This window comes from Halichoerus grypus, chromosome 5, assembly GCF_964656455.1.
Source record: "Halichoerus grypus chromosome 5, mHalGry1.hap1.1, whole genome shotgun sequence".
NCBI classification, from domain to species: Eukaryota; Metazoa; Chordata; class Mammalia; order Carnivora; family Phocidae; genus Halichoerus; species Halichoerus grypus.
The window spans coordinates 92,530,321-92,553,769 of record NC_135716.1 but is presented as its reverse complement, the minus strand read 5'-3'; the positions used below and the strand labels follow the sequence as shown (position 1 = coordinate 92,553,769).

Sequence of the window (23,449 nt, the reverse complement as noted above, 5' to 3'; positions counted from 1 at the left end):
TTTCCTTTACACTGCCCAGTGTTGCTAAGTGACACTTGCAAGCAGGACCTTTGCTATGTGAGTTCCTACATTATGAGGTATGTGACTCATAGTCACATCTAAATGCATAAAGAAAGGTTATTGAGAGTATTAACTATGTAAAAGCACCTAATATCGGGCCTAGAATGAAGTAGGCATTCAATAAATACAAATATTCACACACACACACACACGCACACACATTTTAGCTCTTTCTAAATGTCACTTCTGAATGTCCTAAAGGATACATGTAATAGATTCTTTAATTTTATCTTTGATTTAGCATGACTGCTATCTACCTGATGTCCATGCTTTTTGGCCTTGCATGTGGGCAAGTAATGTCTTTTTGTTTTCCAACTGAGTATACGATGCATGTCGAAAGGAAAGAGTGTGCTTATTGCCTAACCATCAACACCACCATCTGTGCTGGATATTGTATGACACGGGTATGTAGTTCATCTCACTTCTTTTGGCTGTAAATTAGATAAACCTAGACTCAGTCCATTTCTATCCAGAAAGGAAATGAGATAAATAACAACCTCATTTCCTAAATCTAATGGTTATTGGCTCCTTAGAGGTAGAGTCCCCAGGTTATAATATTATATCGATCTATTTAGCACAATTGGTACAGATAATTTCACTCCCAGAATTTATTTAAACCTTATATTGTTCCCATGATCAAGGATAAAAGAGAGGGGTGTGTGTGTGTGTGTGTGTGTGATTTTTGTCTCTATAGGATTCAGTGTGGATATGTTGACTTGGTGATGGGGAATGGGACTAAGGAATCCTCCCCAGTCTTATTTGTGTCAAAGGAATATAAGTGAATTAACATTATGCTCCCTTTTCTGTTCTTTCATCAGGATATCAATGGCAAACTGTTTCTTCCCAAATATGCTCTGTCCCAGGATGTTTGTACATATAGAGACTTCATGTACAAGACTGTAGAAATACCCGGATGCCCACGCCACGTTCCTCCCTATTTCTCCTACCCTGTAGCTATAAGCTGTAAGTGTGGCAAGTGTGATACCGACTACAGTGACTGCATACATGAGGCCGTCAAGACAAACTACTGCACCAAACCTCAGAAGTCCGATGTGGTGGGATTGTCCATCTAACTTAATAGTGATGTGACTTGCAAGTCAGTTAAATGTGTTCACCTGGAGTAAAATTAATAAAATATCAATATATTTCACAACACATTGTGTACATTTTGAATACCATTTCATCCAAACCTATACCCACACATGCATTAGAGAGCCTACAGGCTTTAGAAGAAAAGGTGAATGAAAGAGCCTTTTGAGCTCATATGAGGGAGAGTTTCCACATGAAAGGGCAGAGTGCAGGTAAAATGGCAAACAGGGATATGAAGTACTAACGAAAGCCAGCCTTGAGCAGGCTTTCTTAACAGAAGCCCATGACATGAGGTTTGTCTTGACATAGAAAATGAATATGGGGATGCTGCCGAGTTATAAGGGTAATGTGATCAGAAGCTGAAGGAACATAGGGCATCAGGGTACTGGAGACACTTGCTTCCAAAAGCTAGAAGCAGGACTGGAGAGGACATAGAGAGTAAAAAATATGTGAAATCTGCAACATAACACTGTATTCTAGTTATTCAAATACACAGGATAGAACTTAACCAAAACTCAATAGACAGTATATTCCATTCTAAAAACTGTTCTCTTTAATTTAATTACTCTGATGGGCCAACTGACTTATGAAAGTTATACCCCAAAAGCCTAGAAAAGAGGCCATGATCATTTTACATGTGGAAGTCTAAATCCTTTGTATTCTTTCAAGTAATAGGAGACACTTTTCAGTATTTATACCAAAAGCAACTTGTGCTGTTTTAGCTTTTGGTGTCCTGAAAAATTAGTATGATTGTGAAAGATTTTAGGGACAGGGGGAGAGTGCTAAGGGATTAAATAGCATAGGATCATCCTAAATTCTAATCTAAAACTTCATCAAAATTGAAACACTGTTTTCTGGCAAATGAACTCCGTAAGTGGCTGTTTATTTATTTATTTTTCCTTCCTTGGGTACTCTTTCATGAATTTGGTCTCAATAGATGCATGAAGTGAGACAGACCTAGTGCCTTGCAGACTTGATCTCAAAAAGATGATTTATCCTATATTTGCCCATTTCTCTCCGTCTAAACTGCTACCATCAGGGTAAAAATCAATTATCATCAGGGATGGTTGTCTTTGCTGTATCCCACAGTCACTGGATGCATTCAGCTGGGCATCTTGTAAATGCCTACATGCTGACAGTGCCCCGTGTGTGTGTGTGTGTGTGTGTGTGTGTGTGTGTGTGTGTGCGCGCGCGCGTGCAGGTGGTGAGGTAGTGTAGATGGATTAGTACCAAGCTCATGCTCTGCCAATGGGGAGCGAATAGTTGAACATTTATATACAAAGTCAGGGATCCACATTATGCTTACCTTAAAATTTGAGGTTGACATCAGCATAGTCTTCAAATATTAATCTGGAGGTTTGGGTTCTCATATCACTTGATAACATGAACACTTAAAGCTGCAGGATTATAACATCCCTTCTAAGAACTGTATATAAAACACAGATCTTTGATTAATGAGTAAAATGTCTAATGTTCAAACCTAACTGGCACTAATCACATATGACTTTCATGGGACCTGAAACTGACAAGACATCTTGGGTCATGAGAGCTCCCCGTCCTAGCTGGTGGATGCCATTCTGAACAAGATTTCCTTTTATTAATTTTCACATTTTGATCAAGATCTTTCTTTCAAAGCCTCACTGATCAAGAGTCAAGTTCTTTCTATTTAATGGGTTTGTCCCTTGGTACCAGGAAGGACTTTTCCTGGTTGTCATGTCCTATGTCAGAGGGAAAGGACAGAGCAGTTAGAAACCACTTCAGGCCACATCTGAGCAAGAAGGAAGGTTAGCAGGGAGAAACTCTCAGGTACTGTTCCTCTAAAGCCTATCTTTTCAGGGCACCTGGGTGGCTCAGTTGGTTAGGTGTCCCGACTCTTCATTTTGGCTCAGCTCATGATTTCAGGGTTGTGGGATCGAGCCCCGCATCAGGCTCTGTGCTCAGTGGGCAGTCTGCTTGTGATTCTCTCTCCCTCCCTCCAGCTCTCTCTCTCTCTCAAATAGATAAACAAATCTTAAAAAAAAAAATAAAGCCTATTTTTTCAAGGTTTTAAGTGTTGGAATTCACCTTGAAGCATTGAGCCAGCATTACCTTATTGGGTATATGTTTTTGTTTTGTTTTGTTTTGTTTTAATTTGAGAGAGAGAGTGAGCAAGAGAGCACAAGAGGGGGAGGGTCATAGGGAGAAGCAGACTCCCAGCTGAGCAGGGAGCCCGATGCTGGACTCGATCCCAGGTCTCCAGGATCATGACCTGAGCTGAAGGCAGTCGCTTAACCAACTGAGCCACCCAGGCGTCCCAGGTACATGGTTTTTAAAAGAAGTTTGACGGTAAAGAAAATACAAAACTTAACATAATAAAAGAAATAACATAACAATTCCAAATTGTATGATGGTTTTAAACCAGGACTCTAGGTGTGAAAATAGCCAACTGAAGTATTTATTGGCATTTATCCCAATTATGGGGAGAAAGGTTCTCCCTGTGAAGGCAAACCTGGAGTCATGCATGCCTCCTATAAGTCTCTGCTTAAAGCGACCATGAAAGCAGATTAGTGAATACTGCAGGAGCGTACTGAAAGAATTAACCTAGTGCATTTGGGAAGACAGAGTGCAGGTATAAACATGAAGAAATAGTTGATGAACTTTTTGAAAAATAGCAAAACTTCAAAGATGTTTTAAAATACTATTTATCTCGAAAGAACTGTTTGGAACCAAATGTGTTATTGATAATACAACCTGTAAGTTTGCAAATTCAGAAACCATAAATCTGGATAAAAATCCAAAGTCAGTTAATAGTTTAGATAAAAGAAGACTTTTGTGAATTCTGAAAATTCTAACCCTTCAGAAAAATCAAGTGAAAATTAATGTGTCCCAAGATTGTAATGAAGTTGTTTCTGAAAGGCCATAATCAAAAGACTAGGTTTTCCTCTTTTGCAAGGGCTTGGGAAATGTGGACAAGAATATGGTCTTCCCATGGAAGAAGCAGAGAGAAGAAGCAACAGGGAGAAAAAGGTATATAGTCCTGTCCAAACATCTTGGAAAAGCTGTCTCATCAGATGTGTCTGCTTCGATTCCAGGAAATCTTTACTTTCAGGTCACCAGATGGTGTGCAGTCAGGCTTTGGTGCTTTCTTTAGATGCATCATGTGAATCCAAGAGTCTATTCCCTGGAGTTTGGCAGCACAAAGGTGGTTAGCAATTCCTGATAATTATGGGCCTGTCCTGCGAGGTCAAAGAGTCTTTCTGGAGGTGTCTTTTCCAACAGATGAAATCCCCAGGTTGTAAGGTATGATGTTTAAGGTCATTGTCTCCTGGGGGTGTACTTCCTCATTCAGGGACCCGGAGCGATTGACAACAGGGCTGGAGTAGGCCAGCAGGTGGAGTGGCAGGTTGCAGCGTGCAGCACAGCCACAGGACATGGAGTACCTGCTGGACATGGGCAGGTTCATGCTTTCTTCTTCAGCATCTGGGTCTCGGGGCAGGGGCTACTCCTCCTGGAAGGGCGTGATTTTGATGATGGAGTAGGGGTTGACTCTCATTAGGACCACAAATGTAGTACATTCTACTGGAGTGTCCAAATCTGTTCCCATCCCAATTTTTACCTCCGAGCCAGGACTCCTGCCTGTCATCCCTCCAAGTGCCCCTCGCCCTGTACCACCCCCACCCACATTTTCAATTCAAATGATGGAGGTGGGCATGCTATTTAGGCTCAACCAACCCTGACTGATTGAGGGATAGGCATGTGAACTAATCTCTTCCAGTAGGAGTCAGTCTCAGGGCTTTTATTATACCTATTGGACAAAGAGGAATGTTTGGCCTATTGGGGTTTGTAAGCTGTGAGCCTAGAGCCACTGCTGGCCATCTTTGGCATCTCCTGGAAACAGCCAGCCTGAGAATAAAGCCCACCCAGAGGACAGCAAGAGAGAGTGAAGGAGAGAGACCTAATGATATCATTTGAGTCTAATCAGAAGCTGGCTTCAACTCTAAATGAAATTGTAATTTTTTTTATTATATTATGTTAATCACCATACATTACATCATTAGTTTTTGATGTAGTGTTCCATGATTCATTGTTTGCATGTAACACCCAGTGCTCCATTCAGTAGATGCCCTCTTTAATACCCATCACCAGGCTAACCCATCCTCCCATCCCCCTCCCCTCTAGAACCCTCAGTTTGTTTCTCAGAGTCCATAGTCTCTTATGGTTCGTCTCCCCCTCCGATTCCCCCCCCCTTTATTTTTCCCTTCCTGCTATCTTCTTCTTTTATTATTTATTTTTAACATATAATGTATTATTTGTTTCAGAGGTTCAGGTCTGTGATTCAACAGTCTTACTGAAATTGTAACTTTTAATCATAACTGCTTAAGCTAGTCCGAGTTGGGTTTCTGACACTTGCAACTGAAAAGTACTGACTGATTCAGCATCTTTCCCCTTAGTTTTTTTTTTTTTTTTTTTTAAACAAGCTGTGGCCAGTTTTATTAAAGGAAAATTTTGCATGATTTACTTTTCACCAGTCTGTTCTGGCATGCTTCTAATGATATCAGAATCACCTGGATCAATGATAGTCAGTGTGCGTACTCTGTAGTATTTCCCACATGCTTTGCCCAATTCAATATTATTGCCACTGTAGTGATGGACACCAGTTTTGGCCCACATGGCGTAGTATTCTATTTCAGATTTCCTCAAGGCTGGGCAGTTGTTCGCGAGGATAACCAGTTCCACTTTGCCATGTCTGATCATTTTCAGAGTCTGCTTGTACCCCAGCACATACTTTCCACTTTTCATAACAAGCTGGGGCCTGGAGTTGATCGACTCCAGTGACTTTTTCATCTTCTTTGTGGCCACCATCTTCCTGCCTTAGTTGCGGGATGGCCCCAACCAAAAGCAGCCGCCAAAATGGCCGGGAGAGAGAAAGGAAAGACTTTCCCCTTAGTTTTAAAAGAGCCCATCCCCCATTTCCTCCAGGACTTTGCTGTTTTCTTTTTTCTCTTCTCTTGCTTCCTCTTTATTGGCTTTTTCTCCTCAGCAAGAATCATTCTTCAATCTCTTCCTAAATAAAAATGCAAAAGCAAAAACAACTAAATCTTCTTGTGAACCTGTGCAACCTTTTGTTTATTTGCTCCTCTCTCTTTGAATTCTTATTCCAGTTTGTGCATGTGTGTGTGTGCGTGTGTGTGTGTGTGTGTAAAAATCCCATCTTAATCTGTTTGGGCGGCTATAACAAAATACCACAGACTGGGTAGCTTATAAACAACAGAAACATGGGGTGCCTGGGTGGCTCAGCCATTTAGCATCTGCTTTCATCTCAGGTCATGATCCCAGGGTCCTGGGATCGAGCCCCACATCGGGCACCCTGCTCAGCGGGAAGCCTGCTTCTCCCTCTCCCACTCCCCCTGCTTGTGTTCCCTCTCTCGCTGTCTCTCTCTGTCAAAAAAGAAATAAAAATCTTAAAAAAAAAAATAAACAACAGAAACTATTTTGGAGGCTGGAAAGTTCAAGGTCATGGTGCTCAGCATGGTTGTGTTCCATTGAGAGATTTTTTTCCTAGTTCATAATTGGTCCTTCTCACTGTGTCCTCATTTGGTGGAAGGGCCAAGAGATCTCTGTGGGGCCTCTTTTATAAGAACACTAATCCCATTTATGGGGGCTCTACTCTCATGACCTAAGAATCTCCAAAAGACCTCACCTCCTAATACCGTTACATTGGGCATTTGGATTTCAACACATGAATTCTAAGGAGACATAAACATTCAGACTATAACAAGCCTCCTACACCGACCATTTATTTCCTCACTTCTCATTTTCTTCTCAACCTACTATAATTTGACTTCCACTCCCATCTTCCCTTGAAACTGTTTCTAGTGGGGGTTGACAATGACTTACTAATAGTCCAATATACAGGTCCTTATCTTCTCTGACCACTGTGTTACCCTAGAAGGCCCAGTGGAGGTCATATATCTGGATTCATAACATAATACATCTATGGCATTTATAATCAGTCCTAATGAGGCCGAAGTCCACATTTTCTCTTTTCATGCCTTTTCTTGCTATCCTTCTCTATGATGAGTAGAAATCCATGCTATGGTCTAGCAGGCAACTGTAATGTAGTTCTGAACTGTACTTCTTCTGAAAATGTAATTTTGCTTTGTGCTATAGGAGTGAAATTTGCACATTTTGTGAAAGAAGGGCTAGTGTTCTGATAATCTTATGTATTCTATTGACCCTTCGGACCCTGTTAAATGTAGAACATATGAGAAACTACCCATTTCAATAAAAGATGATTTAGATGGCAGCTACTGAAGGAGTGCGGGTAGCTGATAGAGACCCTCCAGCCTGAGATGGAGGAATGGATGGGGAGTATAGAACTGTTTCGGGCTTTAAACTTCACTGGAGTAGAGGATTCTAGTTTTTGAAAATTTCTCACTGAGGTCTTTAATGTGAAAGGCTACCCATATTGTTCAAATATGGGCACTACTACTTTTATGTTGCAGATTCCTAAACTATAGTTCCAGCTCAGACTCCTTTCCTGAGCTTCAGGGTATGTATCCAGTGCCTGATTATGTTTCTTCTTGGATGTCCTATAGTCATCTCCAACTTGCTTCATCACTGCAGTCTGCTTTTTCTCCTGGGTACCACCATCCTTCAGCTGTCAGGAAACCTGGGAATGATTCCAGGTTCCTCTTTCCCTCAATTGCCCCTATATCTGTCTACTTCTTGGTAGGAATCCCAGTATGTTAGTTAGAAATCCTCTGGCCTTTGTCCTCCAATCATTGTTCATACTAAAGCTACGTGATTTTTAAAAGGTTCAAATTTGATTTTGTAACTCATTGTTTAAAATTTTTGCTGTGATGGCCGTACAAAGATAAGACTCCTTGGTACAGTTTAACGGGGCCCTTCATCTCCCCAGTTCTTGACATGTCCTCTTGGAATGCTTCCATGCTGTCTGTTTCAGGGTCTTCTTGATGTCGTTACCTCAGTGATCCACTTTTCTTCTCTGCTGCTATTACTTTTTATTTGGATAATTTGTATGAGTTCTTCAGGACTCAGTTTAGAGACCTCAAAATTCAGAAAATCTCTCTCCCCTGACCAGCCTCTCCAAGATAGAGAGGGTCTACTTCTGGTTAATGAATATCATAGCACTTACCTCATGGGAATTATATTTGCCCATTTTTGTCTCAGTCGAAGCTCCTTGAAGGCAGACTTCTCTTATTCATCTTAGCATATCACTTCTTCTAAAGAGTTTTTTCAAATGTATAAAATAGTAGTCCTCAAACAAAGTAAACAAAAATCTAATATTAGAGTGGGTTGCATCTTATAAGGCAGAGCAGGCCCAGAGGAAAATATAGGGACTCAGACTATGGCTATTGATATCAAGTCTTTGAATTAAAATAGAATTGGGAAATATATCAAAAGTTATTCATTAATTCAACAAATGAATGCGTTCAAATAGGTATTTGGTATCATGCAGAAGTATCTTCAGTTGTGCATGATGATGCATATTTGATTTATAATTAACAGAAACTCTCATCAATATAATAATTATAACAATTTAGATAATATTCATTCATTGCCAGGTTTGCTACCTCATAGTTGGTTATTTCTTTTAATTTAAATTTCTTTTATTTAATATAAGTAAAACCAACATTAAATTATACAAGAAAAAAACCAATGAAAACAAATCCCAAAGCTTCAGATGGGTTTTTGGCACATTAGCTAAAAATTTCATGAAATCAGCACAGATTTTGCTTTGCAGCATTCAGGACATATTACTTCTATACTTCATGCTTTCCATAACCCCAGGAGAGAGCCATTGGAATAGTGGTTTCCTGGGACGTATTTAACTTTTTTGACAGTGAGGATATCAACAAAATGATTAATAACATTTTGCATTAGTGTAGTCTTTTTACCTTTCAATGGATGCCTACAGATAATAACTTTCAGGTACATTTTATAGGAAAAAATAGTCATGTTGAAAGAAAGCAGAAACTTTTTGTGCCCCTTAAAATATACCTTAATATAAATTTGATTTTGACAAGTCCAAATTAAGATGATGCAGTTAATTGACTGGCTTAGGGGCCCAGGAATGCTCCCTCATAGGGGTGGGTAAAATAGGGTTGCTGAAATCAGGGGCTGGTGGCCAAAGGGGATGTCAATGGAGCAGTGAACCAGGAAAGTTCCTGAACTCCCAAGGGTGCCTCTTCCTTTTAATCTTTGATACTGACTTGGGAAGATACGCTATCTCCTTCACTGCCTTTTTCCCACAAGCCTCGTTTTCATCAAGTAAACCTATTAATGGGGCACACGGGGAAAGGAGAGCAACTCTCTTGGATGACTGTGCGGGGGACTACACTGGTCCCTGTACCAGTGTGTGGCTTTACAGATTGAACCCTGGACGACAAAGGAGCTATTCTGGATAGTATAGTTTGGATGAGACAATGTTAATTGAAATCTATTTGCACAGAAGTCCTTAGGGTTGCTTTTAAGTCTAGCTCCTCATAGTCACACTACAGAAGGGTTACTATTCTTTCCTTTTTTTTCTTTTTAACCATATTGTTTGGTAGTTGGACATTTAGATAAGTTGTGTAAAGATGTGTATAAAGATATATTAGAATTTTGGGGCACCTGGGTGACTCAGTCGTTAAGGGCCTGTTTTCGGCTCAGGTCATGATCCCAGGGGCCTGGGATCGAGCCCCGCATTGGGCTCCCTCCTCCGCGGGAAGCCTGCTTCTCCCTCTCCCACTCCCCCTGCTTGTGTTCCCTCTCTTGCTGTGTCTATCTCTGTCAAATAAATAAATAAAATCTTTTAAAAAATCCCTTTTAAAAAAGATATAATAGAATTTTAAGAGAAATCAAACAAGCAATTCCAGTACATAGAAAATTTAATTTGAAATAACTTAAAATAGTTCAAGAAATTTTAATTCAGTGCCTTGGTACCAGATGCTTAAGAATATATTTGGGTCTGATCTCAAATCAGTTCAGGTAAACAGATATAACCAAAAATTTATATATATGTGCATGTGTGTGTATATATATATATGTACCCATATATGTATACATGAATATGTCTGTATTCACACACATTCATGCATACATATATTCAAGTTATATATGTATATATATTCAAGAGTTATATATTCAAGATACATAGATTCAAGACACATATAGATTCAAGATATATAGGAATTCAAGATATATATAGATTTACGATATATAAAAATCTGCCCTCACTCAGAGGTGGAATTCTCTAATTTTACTCATGGCACAGATTTTGGAAAAACTACTCCCCAAAGGGACACATTAACCATAGATGGAACAGATCTCCACTCCCCCACTTTTAAGTATTGTAGTCTTCTTAAGGTTGTTAATCAGGTATAGAATGAAACTCAGTGTTTTTGAATCAGAGACGATCCTGAGGTGGAAGAAATGTATGCACTTGGGCCTGTCTTCAGGTAGAGGATGAACTACAGCCATGAAGAGAGATGGGCTCTTTGTTCTTTGCTTAAAAGGTTATATTTCTCACCTACTGGAGTATAAACATCTATTTCATGAAGTGATTTTGTTAAAATAAACTTTTCTTTAGCTATAGACACAGTGAAGTAGCCATGTACAATTAAATTTTTAGCTTGCTTCCAATCTGACTTTTTTTTTTCCAGAAAAGCTTCCTCCAAAGTTCGTAGCCGTAGCAAGTATGGCAGAAGAAGTGTGGTTCTCTATGCAAATAAGACTATTTGTAGTGGTTAAGTCTTTTCAGCAAAACGTTTTGTAAAAGTTTCTTGGGAGTGCACGCTTTCCTTTAGAGCATCCCCAAAGACTTGTGTTCTCACAGGCATATGAACTTACATGGTTTCCAAAGTCCCCAGTACTTTCACTTTTGTGTGGCCTTTTAAAGTGTAATAAAAAACCCCCTCTATGGTCTACTAAATGTACTAAGTTGTTGAAAATTGACAAAGATATAAGTTTAGATTCTAAATTTGGGTTTACCTACCTAAATTGAAGCATCAAGACCATAAAGAATATGAAAATTTTATTTTTATAGGAGATTTACACAGAAAAAAAATATTTCTGTTCTGTGGGTGTATTTTAATTTTCTTAGCTTGTCTCTGCTATGTGCACACAACTAGTAGATGCTTTTCTTTCTTTTGGTTTGGCCAAGGATGCTTATGATATAATATTTGAATTAGGAAGAATTTTGTTTTATCTTAAGGGGTGAAAACTGTAGGTCAAAATCTATGAAGAATAATTCTCTAGGTGAATAAGAAAAATACAAAAAATTAGGAAAATATGTAAACTCAAGTTATGAGGTATTTCAAAGATGCAGTGCCAGTAAAAATTCTCTTTCCCACTATTTGCAACTGCCAGATCTCTTGCTTTAGTCTTTCTATCTGTACATTTGGAGAAACATGGAAAAATTTGAGATAAAAGCCCTTTTGTTCACGGAGGGCTGCTGTAGTTCAGAGCAGACTCAGGAAAAAGAAAGTTATAAAGTAATATTTAAATGTATTTATATAAGAACAAAAAATATCCTTAAAAAGTTACTAAAATGTATTTTTTTAAAGTCCTAAAAACACTCACTTTTATAGGGCACATGATTGTCTGTGTGACCACTCTTTTCAGAGGGAGTTTTTTGTTTTTAAATACTAGGAAAGTATGACTTATTCAAATTAGATTTTCCATGCTATATTTAGTTTTACAGATGTGTGTAGTTCTAAAACTGTGTTTTACTGTGTTCTGGGTAGAGTATGTATATAAAAAAATCCCAGGAAACCCTTACACCTAACTCAGATGTAGTCAATTTTAGCACTACACCATCATCTCTCAAGTCCTGTAACTTATTGCTTCCGTTAAGCAGAAATCCTGAATTCTCTGTATCTAACTTTCTATGGCTAGAATCTGAGAAAATGACCCATTATCATTTCTTCTGAATAGCCAAGTTTTTAAAGTTTATCAAAGTTTGATGATCTTTTTCTGAGAGTCAAATAGGTTGTTCCTCTGATATAATAAGAACCAGGAATTTCCAGCAGATTTCATTATGTACAATGCATACACCAGAAACACACAGACCACACATGAATCTCTGTCAACATACACAGCATTCACTCAAGGGGTAAACGAATAATGAGCCAAACATACATACATGTGCAAATGTACAATTAACAGCATATTATTTTAGATCCTAATGTCCTTTGAATATTAAAAATGAGCCAGGAGACAGTTCCGGTGACAGCCGTATGAAGGCTCTAGATTTGCAATTTTCACGTAGAAGTAGCTTCATATCATATCTCGTGAGGTTCGTATTGCGCAGCAAAGAACCATGCTGAATATCATGCCAAAGATCTGAAACAGAAGGAACCACTTGTTAATGACTTCCAAATGATAGAAATTGATTTTTAAAGAGTCAGCAAACTGCGTGGGTGTCTAACAAATAATTATTACCAATAATTACTGGCTATAATGGCATTTTTATATATACTACTTAATTACGGCTGATGGCTAAAGACTTCCATATTAACCTGTCAACTATTAGTTGTTTATGCTTTGGTCTAAATAGTTTCCTGTTGTTGGAAAAGCTCTGAAATTTTGAAACAGTGACCACAGATTACAAAGTATAGCATCTCTTCACTTTTCCTGCTCCATTTTAAGGTGCAAATGATGCTTCACTATTTAACTCAATAGTTTTCCCAAAGCATAAACTGAGGTGTTGGAACTATGGTATTACTGACGTCTTCTGCCTCTTGGATAATTCTTTGAAAAGCCAAATACTTGGCAAAACCAATAGCGACTGGTATGGTTTGAATAGAAGGATGTCAAAAGATCGTTCTTGTTCTCAATCATTTCCCCTACAATTTCACAGAGCCTATAGAATGTAATCTGTGGGTGCGATGTTTATAAACTACTGTCAATGTTTGTTTAAAGAAATCTGTACCATAACCCTATGATTCTCTCCTTAATCCTATCCTACATCAGGCTAGAATCTATAAATGTTAAATTTAAAAAGCCATGTATTATCTGCTCTTATGGAAGGGAAGAGGTAGGCTTAAGAGAACAGCCTGGAGCAGGGCTCTCCGCTTCTGGCTGCCAGAACTCAGTACCAGTGTATGGCAGGGGAGACACCTAATGGACATTTGGCTAACTGATCACACTGTGCAACTCTTACCTTAAGAAGAAAGGAATTGCAGAAGGAACGCTGGGGGTGCTGATTCAAGATGACCAATAGAGAGCCTTCCCCCTTTAGTGTGGTTGTCAGGTTGGATGCAACCCTTGCTTCGTCCTGGTTGTACTGTAAAGGGACCCCTCAGAAAGGACCATTTCAGCACTGTCCTGGCACTGTCAGGAGTCAGGGGTGACTGCCTCTAGGACGCTCACTCACGGAGACTGTAGAATTGTTAGGAGTGTCTCTGTGATACCTCTATTATGCGGCCCATTTTTAAATCTTCCACCTCAAAATCGTCCTCAGGAAGCCACAGAATAGCAACCAGGCTAGCCCAGAGCAGGTGAGGAGGGCCCGAGAGATGTCCCTGGATTGGGAGGTCCTCAGCATAGTATTTCACCCTGTTGCCTCACCCCTCTGTGCTCTAAATACAGAAAAGAGGGAAGACGCTTGTGTGTCCCGGAAAACTGCCAATGCCTTGATTTTCCTTGTAATGCCCTTTGCCTCTGCCTTAGCTGATACCATGAATTAATCTACCTAGAGAGCTAGAGGGTAAGTACTACCTTAGCATTAGCTGTTATCGCTCAACCCCTGGACAGTGGAAATCACCTCTTTACCGGCCTGACTCAAATCCTGCCTCCCTCCAACTTATCTCCACACGGCAACACAGGTCCTTCTAGCCCTTGGTGGCTTCCTACTACCTTAAGGATAAAGCCCGGTCTCTCAAAAGGGCACACAAAGACCACGGTTATATGGACACTCACACCCTCCTCACGGTCATCTCTTGCTGCTTCTATCACATCCCTTTGGCCCCTGTCAATTCTTGCACACGCTTGTACTTTGGAGGCCTGGAGCCATCTGCCCCTGCCTGGGTGTACTATGCTTCACACTTCTGCATACGTTACTCCCTTTATCTGGATTCTGGGCTTGGGAACACTCAGATTATGTACAGAGCTAGCGTTCATTGAGTGCTATCTTCCAGACACTTTATATGAGTTAATTCCTACAAATACTTTATATGTATTACCCCATTTTATCTTCACAACAATCTCATGAGGTTGGTACATTAAAATCTTCATTTTACAGATGAGGGAATTGAGGGATAGAGAAATTAAGAAACTTTCCCATGATCCCAGGGCCCATAAGTAGCGCAGCCAGGAGGTGAACCCAGGGCCCGTGTGTAGCGCAGCCAGGAGGGGAACCCAGGGCCCGTGTGTAGCGCAGCCAGGAGGTGAACCCAGGGCCCGTGTGTAGCGCAGCCAGGAGGGGAAACCAGGGCCCGTGTGTAGCGCAGCCAGGAGGGGAAACCAGGGCCCGTGTGTAGCGCAGCCAGGAGGGGAACCCAGGGCCCGTGTGTAGCGCAGCCAGGAGGTGAACCCAGACAGCATGATGCCAGAGCTTGCACTATTAATCACTACACTGTGCTACTTCTGCAAATCATAGGTGAGAGAGATTAACCTGGCAGGCTATTTTAAATTTCTAACAGTAAGGAGCGACCCAGAATTGGAAATGACTTGTCTAGTTTAAGCTTGCTGGCCTTAATGTGGGAAGTTATTGCAATGATCAACTCAAGGTCATAATTAGGTTAAAGGTAAAATTGGTATCATATTTTAGAGAACTGAGTATTGCTATATCAAATGAGCTTTGTTCTTAGAAGATGTCCTGTCAACAAACGTCTGTCTTTTACGAGAAATCTCTTCTAAGATACTGCCATATCACACTTGAAGACAAATAAGATGCAAAGGCTTCTTAGAAAGCAAAAAAGGTAAGTTCTAGAACTTTCTCACCGTAAGACCTGCAATCCCAATACCAACAATTCCGATGAGCTGGAGCTTAACACTGATTATGGCCTCAATTTCATCAATGCAATTCTGTTTTGGAAAAAAAAAAGGAATAACAAACGATGGTATCTGTGAATCATCACTCTGATCCAACCCTCTCCTCTACAGAGCATCCTATGAAAGTTAATCCATGTCAGCTTCCGCTCACATTTAAACCACTTCTCTTAGCACCATTCTCATAACCTTAAAGCAAAAATGTGTATTGGGGAAAAAATACAATCCTCTCTTTTTGGTGGAATGTTCCTATTTAGGCCAACGACTGCTTCAGAACCCTGAAACCTGGCTGGAGGAAGCTATTCTAGGACCCGAAGCATTTAAAAATTTGGGGCAACCTCTTGCTTTCAGCATATAAAAATAAGTAAAATATCCCCCAAATAATAGTCCCTTGCTTTTGTATTGTCATTAATAATTTAAAAGACTTTCTACATACTCGGTCCAATTTATTATGGAAGGTAGGTATTACCTAGTAAGAGGCTTAAAAGTCTGTACAGGTTCAAATTAAACAAAAGAAAACTGAATGTTAGCAGTTAGAGGACCACTCCTTTCTATGATGGCTGGGCTGGGTGGGTCTCTCTCCTCTCATCTGCCCCATAGACACTTGTGCAGGGCAGGTTCAAAGAATGGGGGATAATTGGACAGGGAGCAGTACGGATCACTTGTAATTATAAATAGTTTCTCCAGCTTCTATTTGGAATCCTCAAGTACAGAGGTATGCTCTCTACGCAATTTTGTCTTTAGGCTGCCCAGGGCCTTTTATTTGTCACTAGTCAACTCCCTTTAACACTCACATAAGCTATATGAAACCCTTACCACTATTCTTATGTCTCCTATCATACTGCATTCATTCATTCATTCATTCAACAAACAGCTCTTGAGCATCTACCTTGCATCAGGCAGTCACTGGAATGGTGTGGTAGATATGGAGATAAGACATGATTTCTTCTGCCCTTAGGGAGTTCACAGTTTAGAAAAGGATACAGACCCACACAAAAATAATACATTATAATACATTCTGGTACAAGTTTGAGAACCACTGCACTAGAGAGTGGCTCTCTCACTGGAGAAAATGGGAGTCAACCTCTAGAAATCCTCCAACCTTCTTCTCCTTCACCTATAAACTTACGTGCTCCATTCAGGGCCAGGCACTGTTGTAGGCAGTGAGCATGCAAAGTCAACAAGGCAGCACTGTTCCTTACTTCCTTCTCGCTCATCAAACCACAGAAGTGCCCTTCTCTGTTGAAGGTGAACCCTTTTACTAGAGCTGGGTCTCATTCCCTCTCATGGCCTCAGGAAGCCTGTGATGTCAGTTATCTTCTTTTCTTCCTATACATTTAGCCTCTACTTCTCCATTGACATTTCCACTCATCGTATAATGCCATGCCCGTGTTCTTCAGTCTAAAACAGTACCCTCTACTATTGTCCTCCTCTACCTCTGCCCATATCCCCCCTTGCTTTCACACCCAGCTTCTTTTTGTGAAAAAACTAACATGTATTGGTTTCCTTCACTGTAGAAGAAATATGTGTTTACTGTTGAAATTTGGGAAATTTAGTAGTTCCCCCCTTATCTGCGGTTTTGCTTTCGCAGTTTGTTACCCGTGATGAACCACGGGTCTGGAAGCAGATGATCCCCCTAACATATTGTTAGGTCATTAGTAGCCCAATGACCTAGTAATCTCATCATTTTATCATCTTGCATCATCACAAGAACAAGGGTAGGTATGGTACGGCAAGATATTTTGAGTGAGAAAGAGATCACATTCATATAACTTTTATGACAGTATATGATTATGATTGTTTTATTTTATTATTAGTTATTGTTCATGTCTTACGGTGCCTAATTTATAAGTTAAACTTTATCATAGGTATGGATATATAGGAAAAAAGACAGTATATATAGGGTTTGGTACTATTTGTGTTTCAGCCACCAACTGGGGTCTTGCAGCATATCCCCTACAGATAAGGGGGAACTACTGCAGATTTAAAAAAAAAGAAAATAAGACATATTTGTATTCTTACACTAAAGATAATCACTAACACTGTTGGTGTATTCTTTTTCTTTCTTTTTTTTTTTTTTTAAGATTTTATTTTTCTGAAGTAATCTCTACACCCAGCGTGGGGCTTGAACTTACAACCCAGAGATCAGGAGTTCATGCTCTACCAACTGAGCCAGCCAGCCACCCCTATTGGTATATTCTTTTTTTTTTTTTTTTTTTTTAAGATTTTATTTCCTTATTTGAGAGAGAGTGAGAGAGAGCATGAGCAGGGGGGAAGGGGCAGGGAGAGGGAGAGGGGCAAGCTGACTCCCTGCTGAGCATGGAGCTCGATGCGGGGCTCATCCCAGGACATCGAGACCATGACCTGAGCTGAAGTCAGATGCTCGACTGACTGAACCACGCAGGCGCCCCTGGTGTATTCTTAAACACAAACACACACTTAATTCGTTCTTTATATCCAACTATGTGCTTTTTAGACTTAAAACTATGACTTCAAAATTACTTTCTTTAAAAATTCTTTGAAATAGTGGCTTTTAATGGTTGTAAAACAATCATATGATAGTACATAATTTAGACAATCCCCTATTGTTACATATTAATGGCCTATTCAGTATTTTATTCTTATGAAAAACACTGCAATGATACCATATCTCTGATTTCTTTTCCTTAAAATAAATTGAGGAGTGGAATTTCTGAATCAGAGGGCATGAACATACTTAACTCACTAGTCTTTTTAAATTTCTTTTTAAATTTTAATTCCAGTTACTTAACATACAGTGTTTAATATTAGTTTCAGGTGTATAATATAGTAATTAACAGTGCCATACACCACCCTATGCTCATCACAAGTGCACTCCTTAATCCCATTACCTATTGAACCCATCCCCCCACCCCCCTCTCTCTGGTAACCATCAGTTTGTTCTCTATAGTTAAGAGTCTGTTTCTTGATTTGTCTCTCTCTCTTTTACTTTTTCCCCTTTGCTTATTTCTTAAACTCCACATATGAGTGAAATCATACGGTATTTGTCTTTCTCTGACTTCTTTCGCTTAGCATTATACTCTCCAGCTCCATCTTTGTCATTGCAAATGGGGAGATTTCATTTTTTAATGGTTGAATAATATTCCAGTGTGTGTGTGTGTGTGTGTGTGTGTGTGTGTGTGTGTGTGTATACACACAATATCTTCTGTATCCATTCCTCAGTCGATGGACACTTGGGCTACTTTCTTATTTTGGCTTTTGTTGATAATGCTGCTATAAACATCGGGGTGCATGTATCACTTTGAATTAGTGTTCTTGTTTTCTTTGGGTTAATACCCAATAGTGTGATTGCTAGATCATAAGGTAGTTCTATTTTTAACTATGTGAGGAGCCTCCATAATGTTTTCCATAGTGGCTGCACAAGTTTGCATTCACACCAACAGTGCATGAGGGTTCCTTTTTCTTCACATCCTCACCAACACCTGTTCTTTCCTGTGTTTATTTTAGCCATTCTGAGAGGTGTGAGGTGGTATCTCATTGTAGTTTTGACTTGCATTCCCCTCATGATAAGTGATGTTGAGCATTTTTTCATGTGCCTGTTGACCATCCGTATATCTTCTTTGGAGAAACGTCTGTTCATGTCTTCTACCTATTTTTAAATTGGATTATTTGGTTTTTTTGGGTGTTGAGTTTTGTAAGTTCTTTATATATTTTGGATACTAACCCTTTATCAGATATGTCACTTGCAAATATCTTCTCCCATTCTGTAGGTTGCCTTTTAGTTTTGTTGATTGTTTCCTTTGCTGTACAGAAACTTTTTATTTTGATGATGTCCCAATAGTTTATTTTTGCTTTTGTTTTCCGTGCCTCAAGTTGGCTGTAGCAACATATTTCCAGATATGTCTCTTGAGGCACGGAAAACAAAAGCAAAGCTGCCTGTGCTCTCTTCTAGGATTTTTTATAGTTTCATGTGTCACATTTAGGTCTTTAATACATTTTGAGTTTATTTTTGTGTACGGTTTAAGTAAGTGGTCCAGTTTCATTCTTTTGCATATTGCTGTCCAGTTTTCCTAACACCAGTTGTTGAAGAGACTTTTTCCCATTGGATATTCTTTCCTGTTTTGTTGAAGATTAATTGGCCTTTGGGTTGTGGGTTTATTTCTGGATTCTCTATTCTGTTCTGTTGATCTATGTGTCTGTTTTTGTGCAGGTTTTTCACCTCTTTGGTTAGGTTTATTTCTAGGTATCTTGTTATTTTGGGTGCAATTATAAATGGGGTTGTTTTCTTAATTTCTCTTTCTGCTGCTTCATTATTGGTGTGTAGAAATGCAACAGATTTCTGTACATTGATTTTGTATCCTGAGACTTTATTGAATTTGTTTATCAGTTCTAGCAGTTTTTTTGGTGGAGACTTTAAGGTTTTTCTATATATAGTATCATGTTGTTGGCAAATAATGAATGTTTTACTTCTTACTGATTTGGATGCCTTTTATTTCTTGTTGTCTGATTGCTGTGGCTAGGACTTCCAGTACTATTTTGAATAAAAGTGGTGAGAGTGGACATGCTTTTCTTGTTCCTTTATGTTTTTTATTAACTGTTTTATGTATTTAAGTGTTCCCTTGTTGGAAGCATAAAGATTTACAATTGTTATATCTTCTTGTTGCATTGTCCTCTATATTATGATATAATGCCCTTATTCATCTCTTGTTATAGTCTTTGGTTTAAAATCTAGTTTGTCCAATTTAAGTATTGCTATCCCAGCTTTCTTTTGACCTCCACTGTATGATAGACATTTCCCTGTCCCCTCACTTTCTATCTGCATGTGTCTTTAGGTCTAAAATGAGTCTCTTATAGGCAGCATATAGATGGGTCTTGTTTTTTTAATCCATTCTGTCACCCTGTGTCTTTTGATTGGAGCACTTAGTCTATTTACATTCAAAATAATTATTTATAGATGTGTATTTATTGTCATTTTATTATTTGTTTTGTGGTTGTTTGTGAAGATTTTCTCTGAAACTTTCTTGTCTTTCTTTTATGGTTGCTGATTTTCTTTAGTGATATATTTGGCTTCCTCTTTATTCTTTGCACATGTGGTTTTTGATATACCGTTACCATTAGGTTTGTATATAACCTCTTCTGCATATAGTAGTCTATATTAAATTGATGGTTGTTTAAGTTTGAACTGATTGTTTTTTCTTCTCCTCCCCATATTTTTATATGTTGTGATATTATTATATTTTATATCCTTTTTGTGTGAGTTCCTGGACTGATTTTTTACAGAAATATTCATTTTTATTCTTTTTGTATATTCTACTTCATGCTGTCACTTTTGGTCTCTTTATCACTCAAAGAGTCCCCTTTACTATTTCTTGCAGAGCTGGTTTAGTGGCCATTAACTCCTCTGTTGTTTTTTGTTTTATTTTGTTTTGTTTTTTGCCTGGGAAACTCCTTCTCTCTCTTATTCTAAATGATAGAGTATTCTTCCTACATAGAGTGTTCTTGGCTGAAGATCTTTCCCATTCAGCACTCGGAATATTTCATGGCATTCTCTTCTGGCTTGGGAAGTTTCTGCTGGAAAAGCTCCTGCTAGCCTATGGGTTTTCCCTTGTACTGACTTCTTTTGTCTTGCTTTAAAATTTTTTTCTTTATCGCTATATTTTGCCAGTTTAATTACAATATGTCTTGGTGTGGATCTGCTTTTGTTGATTTTGATGGGAATTGTCTGTGTCTCTTAGCTCTAGATATCTGTTTCCTTCCCCAGATTAGGGAAGTTTTCTGCTATTATTTCTTCAAATGAATTTTCTGCCCTTTTTCTCTCTTCTTCTTCTAGGACTCCTATTATAGGAATGCTATTATGTTTGATGGAGTCATTCAGTTCCCTGAGTCTATTCTCATTTTGCATAATTCTTTTCTCTGTCTTTTGCTCAGCTTTCCATTACTTTCCATTACTCTGTCTTCTAGGTCACTAATTCATTCCTCTGCTTCTTTCATCCTGCTGTTCATTCCATCAAGCATGTTTCTCATTTTGTTTATTGAGCCCTTTATTTCTGCTATGTTATTCCTTATCTCTGTGCTAAGGGTCTCACTCAGGTCTTCCACTCTTTTCTCAAGTCCAGTGAGTATCCTTATGATCACTGCTTTAAATATGCCATCAGGTATGTTACTTTTATCTGTTTTGCTTAGATCTCTGGATGTGGCCTTGTCCTGTTATTTTGTTTGGGATAAATTTCTGTCTCCCCATTTTGTCTGCCTCTCTGTGTCTGTTTCTGTGTGTTAAGAAAGTCAGCTGTGTCTTCTGTTCTTGAGACTGCTCTTTTATAAAAAAGAGGTCCTGACACTTCAGGAGAGTATCCTATGTGTGTTGCTTATGCCATTATTGTGTCCGAGTCACTTTTCCTTTCCATGCAATTGTCTGCACTGACTTTCTGCTTGTTGGTGTGTTGTGCTTGCTCTCTGTGGTGTTTGGGACCCAGGGAGGCCAGCTCTGAGTGGGCATGCCTTCCAGGGAACTTGGGAGCAGGGTGGCAGTGTTAGCAAAATTTGCATTGGGCCACTAGTCCTATGCTGGACCCCCAAAGCACTGTGGTAGCTGGGGGCTATGTGCCAGGGCAGCCAGGGGTATGAGGCTGGGCTTGGTATGTAGCTGTGACTTAGCACATGATGGTGGCTAGGGTACTCAGCTGGGCATGGTGCAGCAGCTGGGCACTCAGAGGCTGAGCAGGTGTGCGGGCAGCTTTAACAGAATTTGTCCTGAGCCCAGGGCCAAGGTTAGCAGGCTTGGAGTGGGCGAGTCCTCAGGAGATCTCGTGGTCATGGTGCACTGCTAGCAGATTAGGTAGCAAGTATCTGCGCAGTCCTGCTTCCCACGTTTATGCTGGAGGATGGTGAAGGGAAATGGCACTTGCCAGCTCCTTTGTTTTCGAAGTCACCCAACATGCTCTGAAATCAGTATGAACAGATCTGTCTCTTGTTTGCCCCTGGCACTGTGTAAACTGCTATTTTCATGTTGCCTCTCCATAGAGGCTGCTCTTTAAGGGTGGTGACCCAGCTATCTCTCACCCTCCCAGCTTGCCCAGTGCTGAGTCAGCTCACTCTTCAAGCTCCAGGCTCTAAGTCCCACAGGTTTTACAAACTCACGGAATTCAGCCTCTCTGGTTTTTAAAGCCAAAATTTATGGGGATTAGTCTTCCCTGTGTGAGCTCCCTGGTGCAAGAGTCCATTTCTCTGTCCTCTCTGCATGTGCAGCTCCCTCCCTTCTGCAGGCAGCCTCCCTCTGCCTTTCTGACCTTCCTAACCCTTCAGATGCAGCTTCTCTATATTTAGTTGTGAAGTTTGTTTTTTCAGTCTTTGGATTGCTTTCCAGTTTACTGACTTGGATGTGGGTGATATCTAGCTGTAAATATGGTGAGGTCAGAGTCCTCCTACTCTGCCATCTTAGAAGCTCTCTTAACTCATGAATTTTACAGTCATAATGACCTCTAAACATTTTGTACCAATTTCTCTGAAAGTGCTTGTTTTATATAATTTTTGCCAACATCATATATAATTAATAAGAAAAAAAACCCGGCCAATTTCATAGGTTAAACAATGACAGCTCTTTAATTTACAATTTTTTAAAACATTGCTATTAATTGCTTACATTTTTATGTGTTTAATGGTAATTTCGATTTCATCTTTTCTGAACTCTCTTTTCCTGTCCTTTGCCCCAAGACTACTTGAAAGGGCACCCCTATTCCTTACATCTCATTTCATGCAGCATGGGCTCTGTCCTCACTCTGCCCGACATCAAGGCACCTTTTTAAAATGCTCAATCCTAGGGGTGCCTGGGTGGCTCAGTCGTTAAGCGTCTGCCTTCGGCTCAGGTCATGATCCCAGGGTCCTGGGATCGAGCCCCGCATCGGGCTCCCCGCTCTGCGGGAAGCCTGCTTCTCCCTCTCCCCCTGCTGTGTTCCCTCTCTCGCTGTGTGTCTCTCTCTGTCAAATAAATAAATAAAATCTTAAAAAACAAAATAAAATAAAATAAAATAAAATGCTCAATCCTATCAACATTTCAGTAGTTATCTTACTGAACCTCCTTGGACTTTTAGTTCCCTACACAAACCATCATATTTTCTGTTTCTGTGCCATTGCTTATGCTATTTCCTCTGCAGACAGATCTCCCCCTACCCTCTCCTGTCTAATGCTGCCATAGTTACTTCTCACACCTGAAGAGTTAGCGGAGACATCTTTGCTCCAGTCAGCTTTCCCCTGATCTGTCCAGTCTCTGGCCTCACTAAGTAACTCATTGTGTTTTCATAGCACTTGTACACTCTGTGCATACTTCTGTTCCTGCCCTTTATTCATT

At 39.7% G+C, this 23,449-nt stretch overlaps 2 protein-coding genes and 1 pseudogene across 4 annotated transcripts in view; 1 reads left to right on the top strand and 2 right to left on the bottom strand.

The window, feature by feature from the left end:
- Positions 1 to 302: 302 nt before the first annotated feature.
- TSHB (thyroid stimulating hormone subunit beta) lies at positions 303 to 1,133 on the top strand. The gene is made up of 2 exons (XM_036101608.2): positions 303 to 464; positions 879 to 1,133. Exons 1-2 carry the CDS (start codon positions 303 to 305, stop codon positions 1,131 to 1,133), a joined length of 417 nt encoding a protein of 138 aa, XP_035957501.2.
- Positions 1,134 to 5,130: 3,997 nt separating this feature from the next.
- Positions 5,131 to 8,562, bottom strand: LOC118541801 (large ribosomal subunit protein eL30 pseudogene; annotated as a pseudogene). The gene is made up of 2 exons (XR_013447532.1): positions 8,288 to 8,562; positions 5,131 to 6,193 (listed from the first exon to the last, which is right to left on the bottom strand). The product of XR_013447532.1 is annotated as a large ribosomal subunit protein eL30 pseudogene (transcript).
- A 2,590-nt stretch (positions 8,563 to 11,152) lies between these two features.
- TSPAN2 (tetraspanin 2) overlaps positions 11,153 to 23,449 on the bottom strand; it is a 55,299-nt gene continuing 43,002 nt past the window's right edge. The window contains exons 7-8 of one of the 2 annotated variants that reach the window (XM_036101606.2): positions 15,079 to 15,162; positions 11,153 to 12,477 (exon numbers count right to left, since the gene is read on the bottom strand). In XM_036101606.2, coding sequence (XP_035957499.1) covers positions 12,412 to 12,477; positions 15,079 to 15,162 — 150 coding nt within the window. In that variant the 3' untranslated portion in view covers positions 11,153 to 12,411. The remainder of the gene's footprint in view (positions 12,478 to 15,078; positions 15,163 to 23,449) is intronic. The other variant, XM_036101607.2, reaches the window with a different exon arrangement.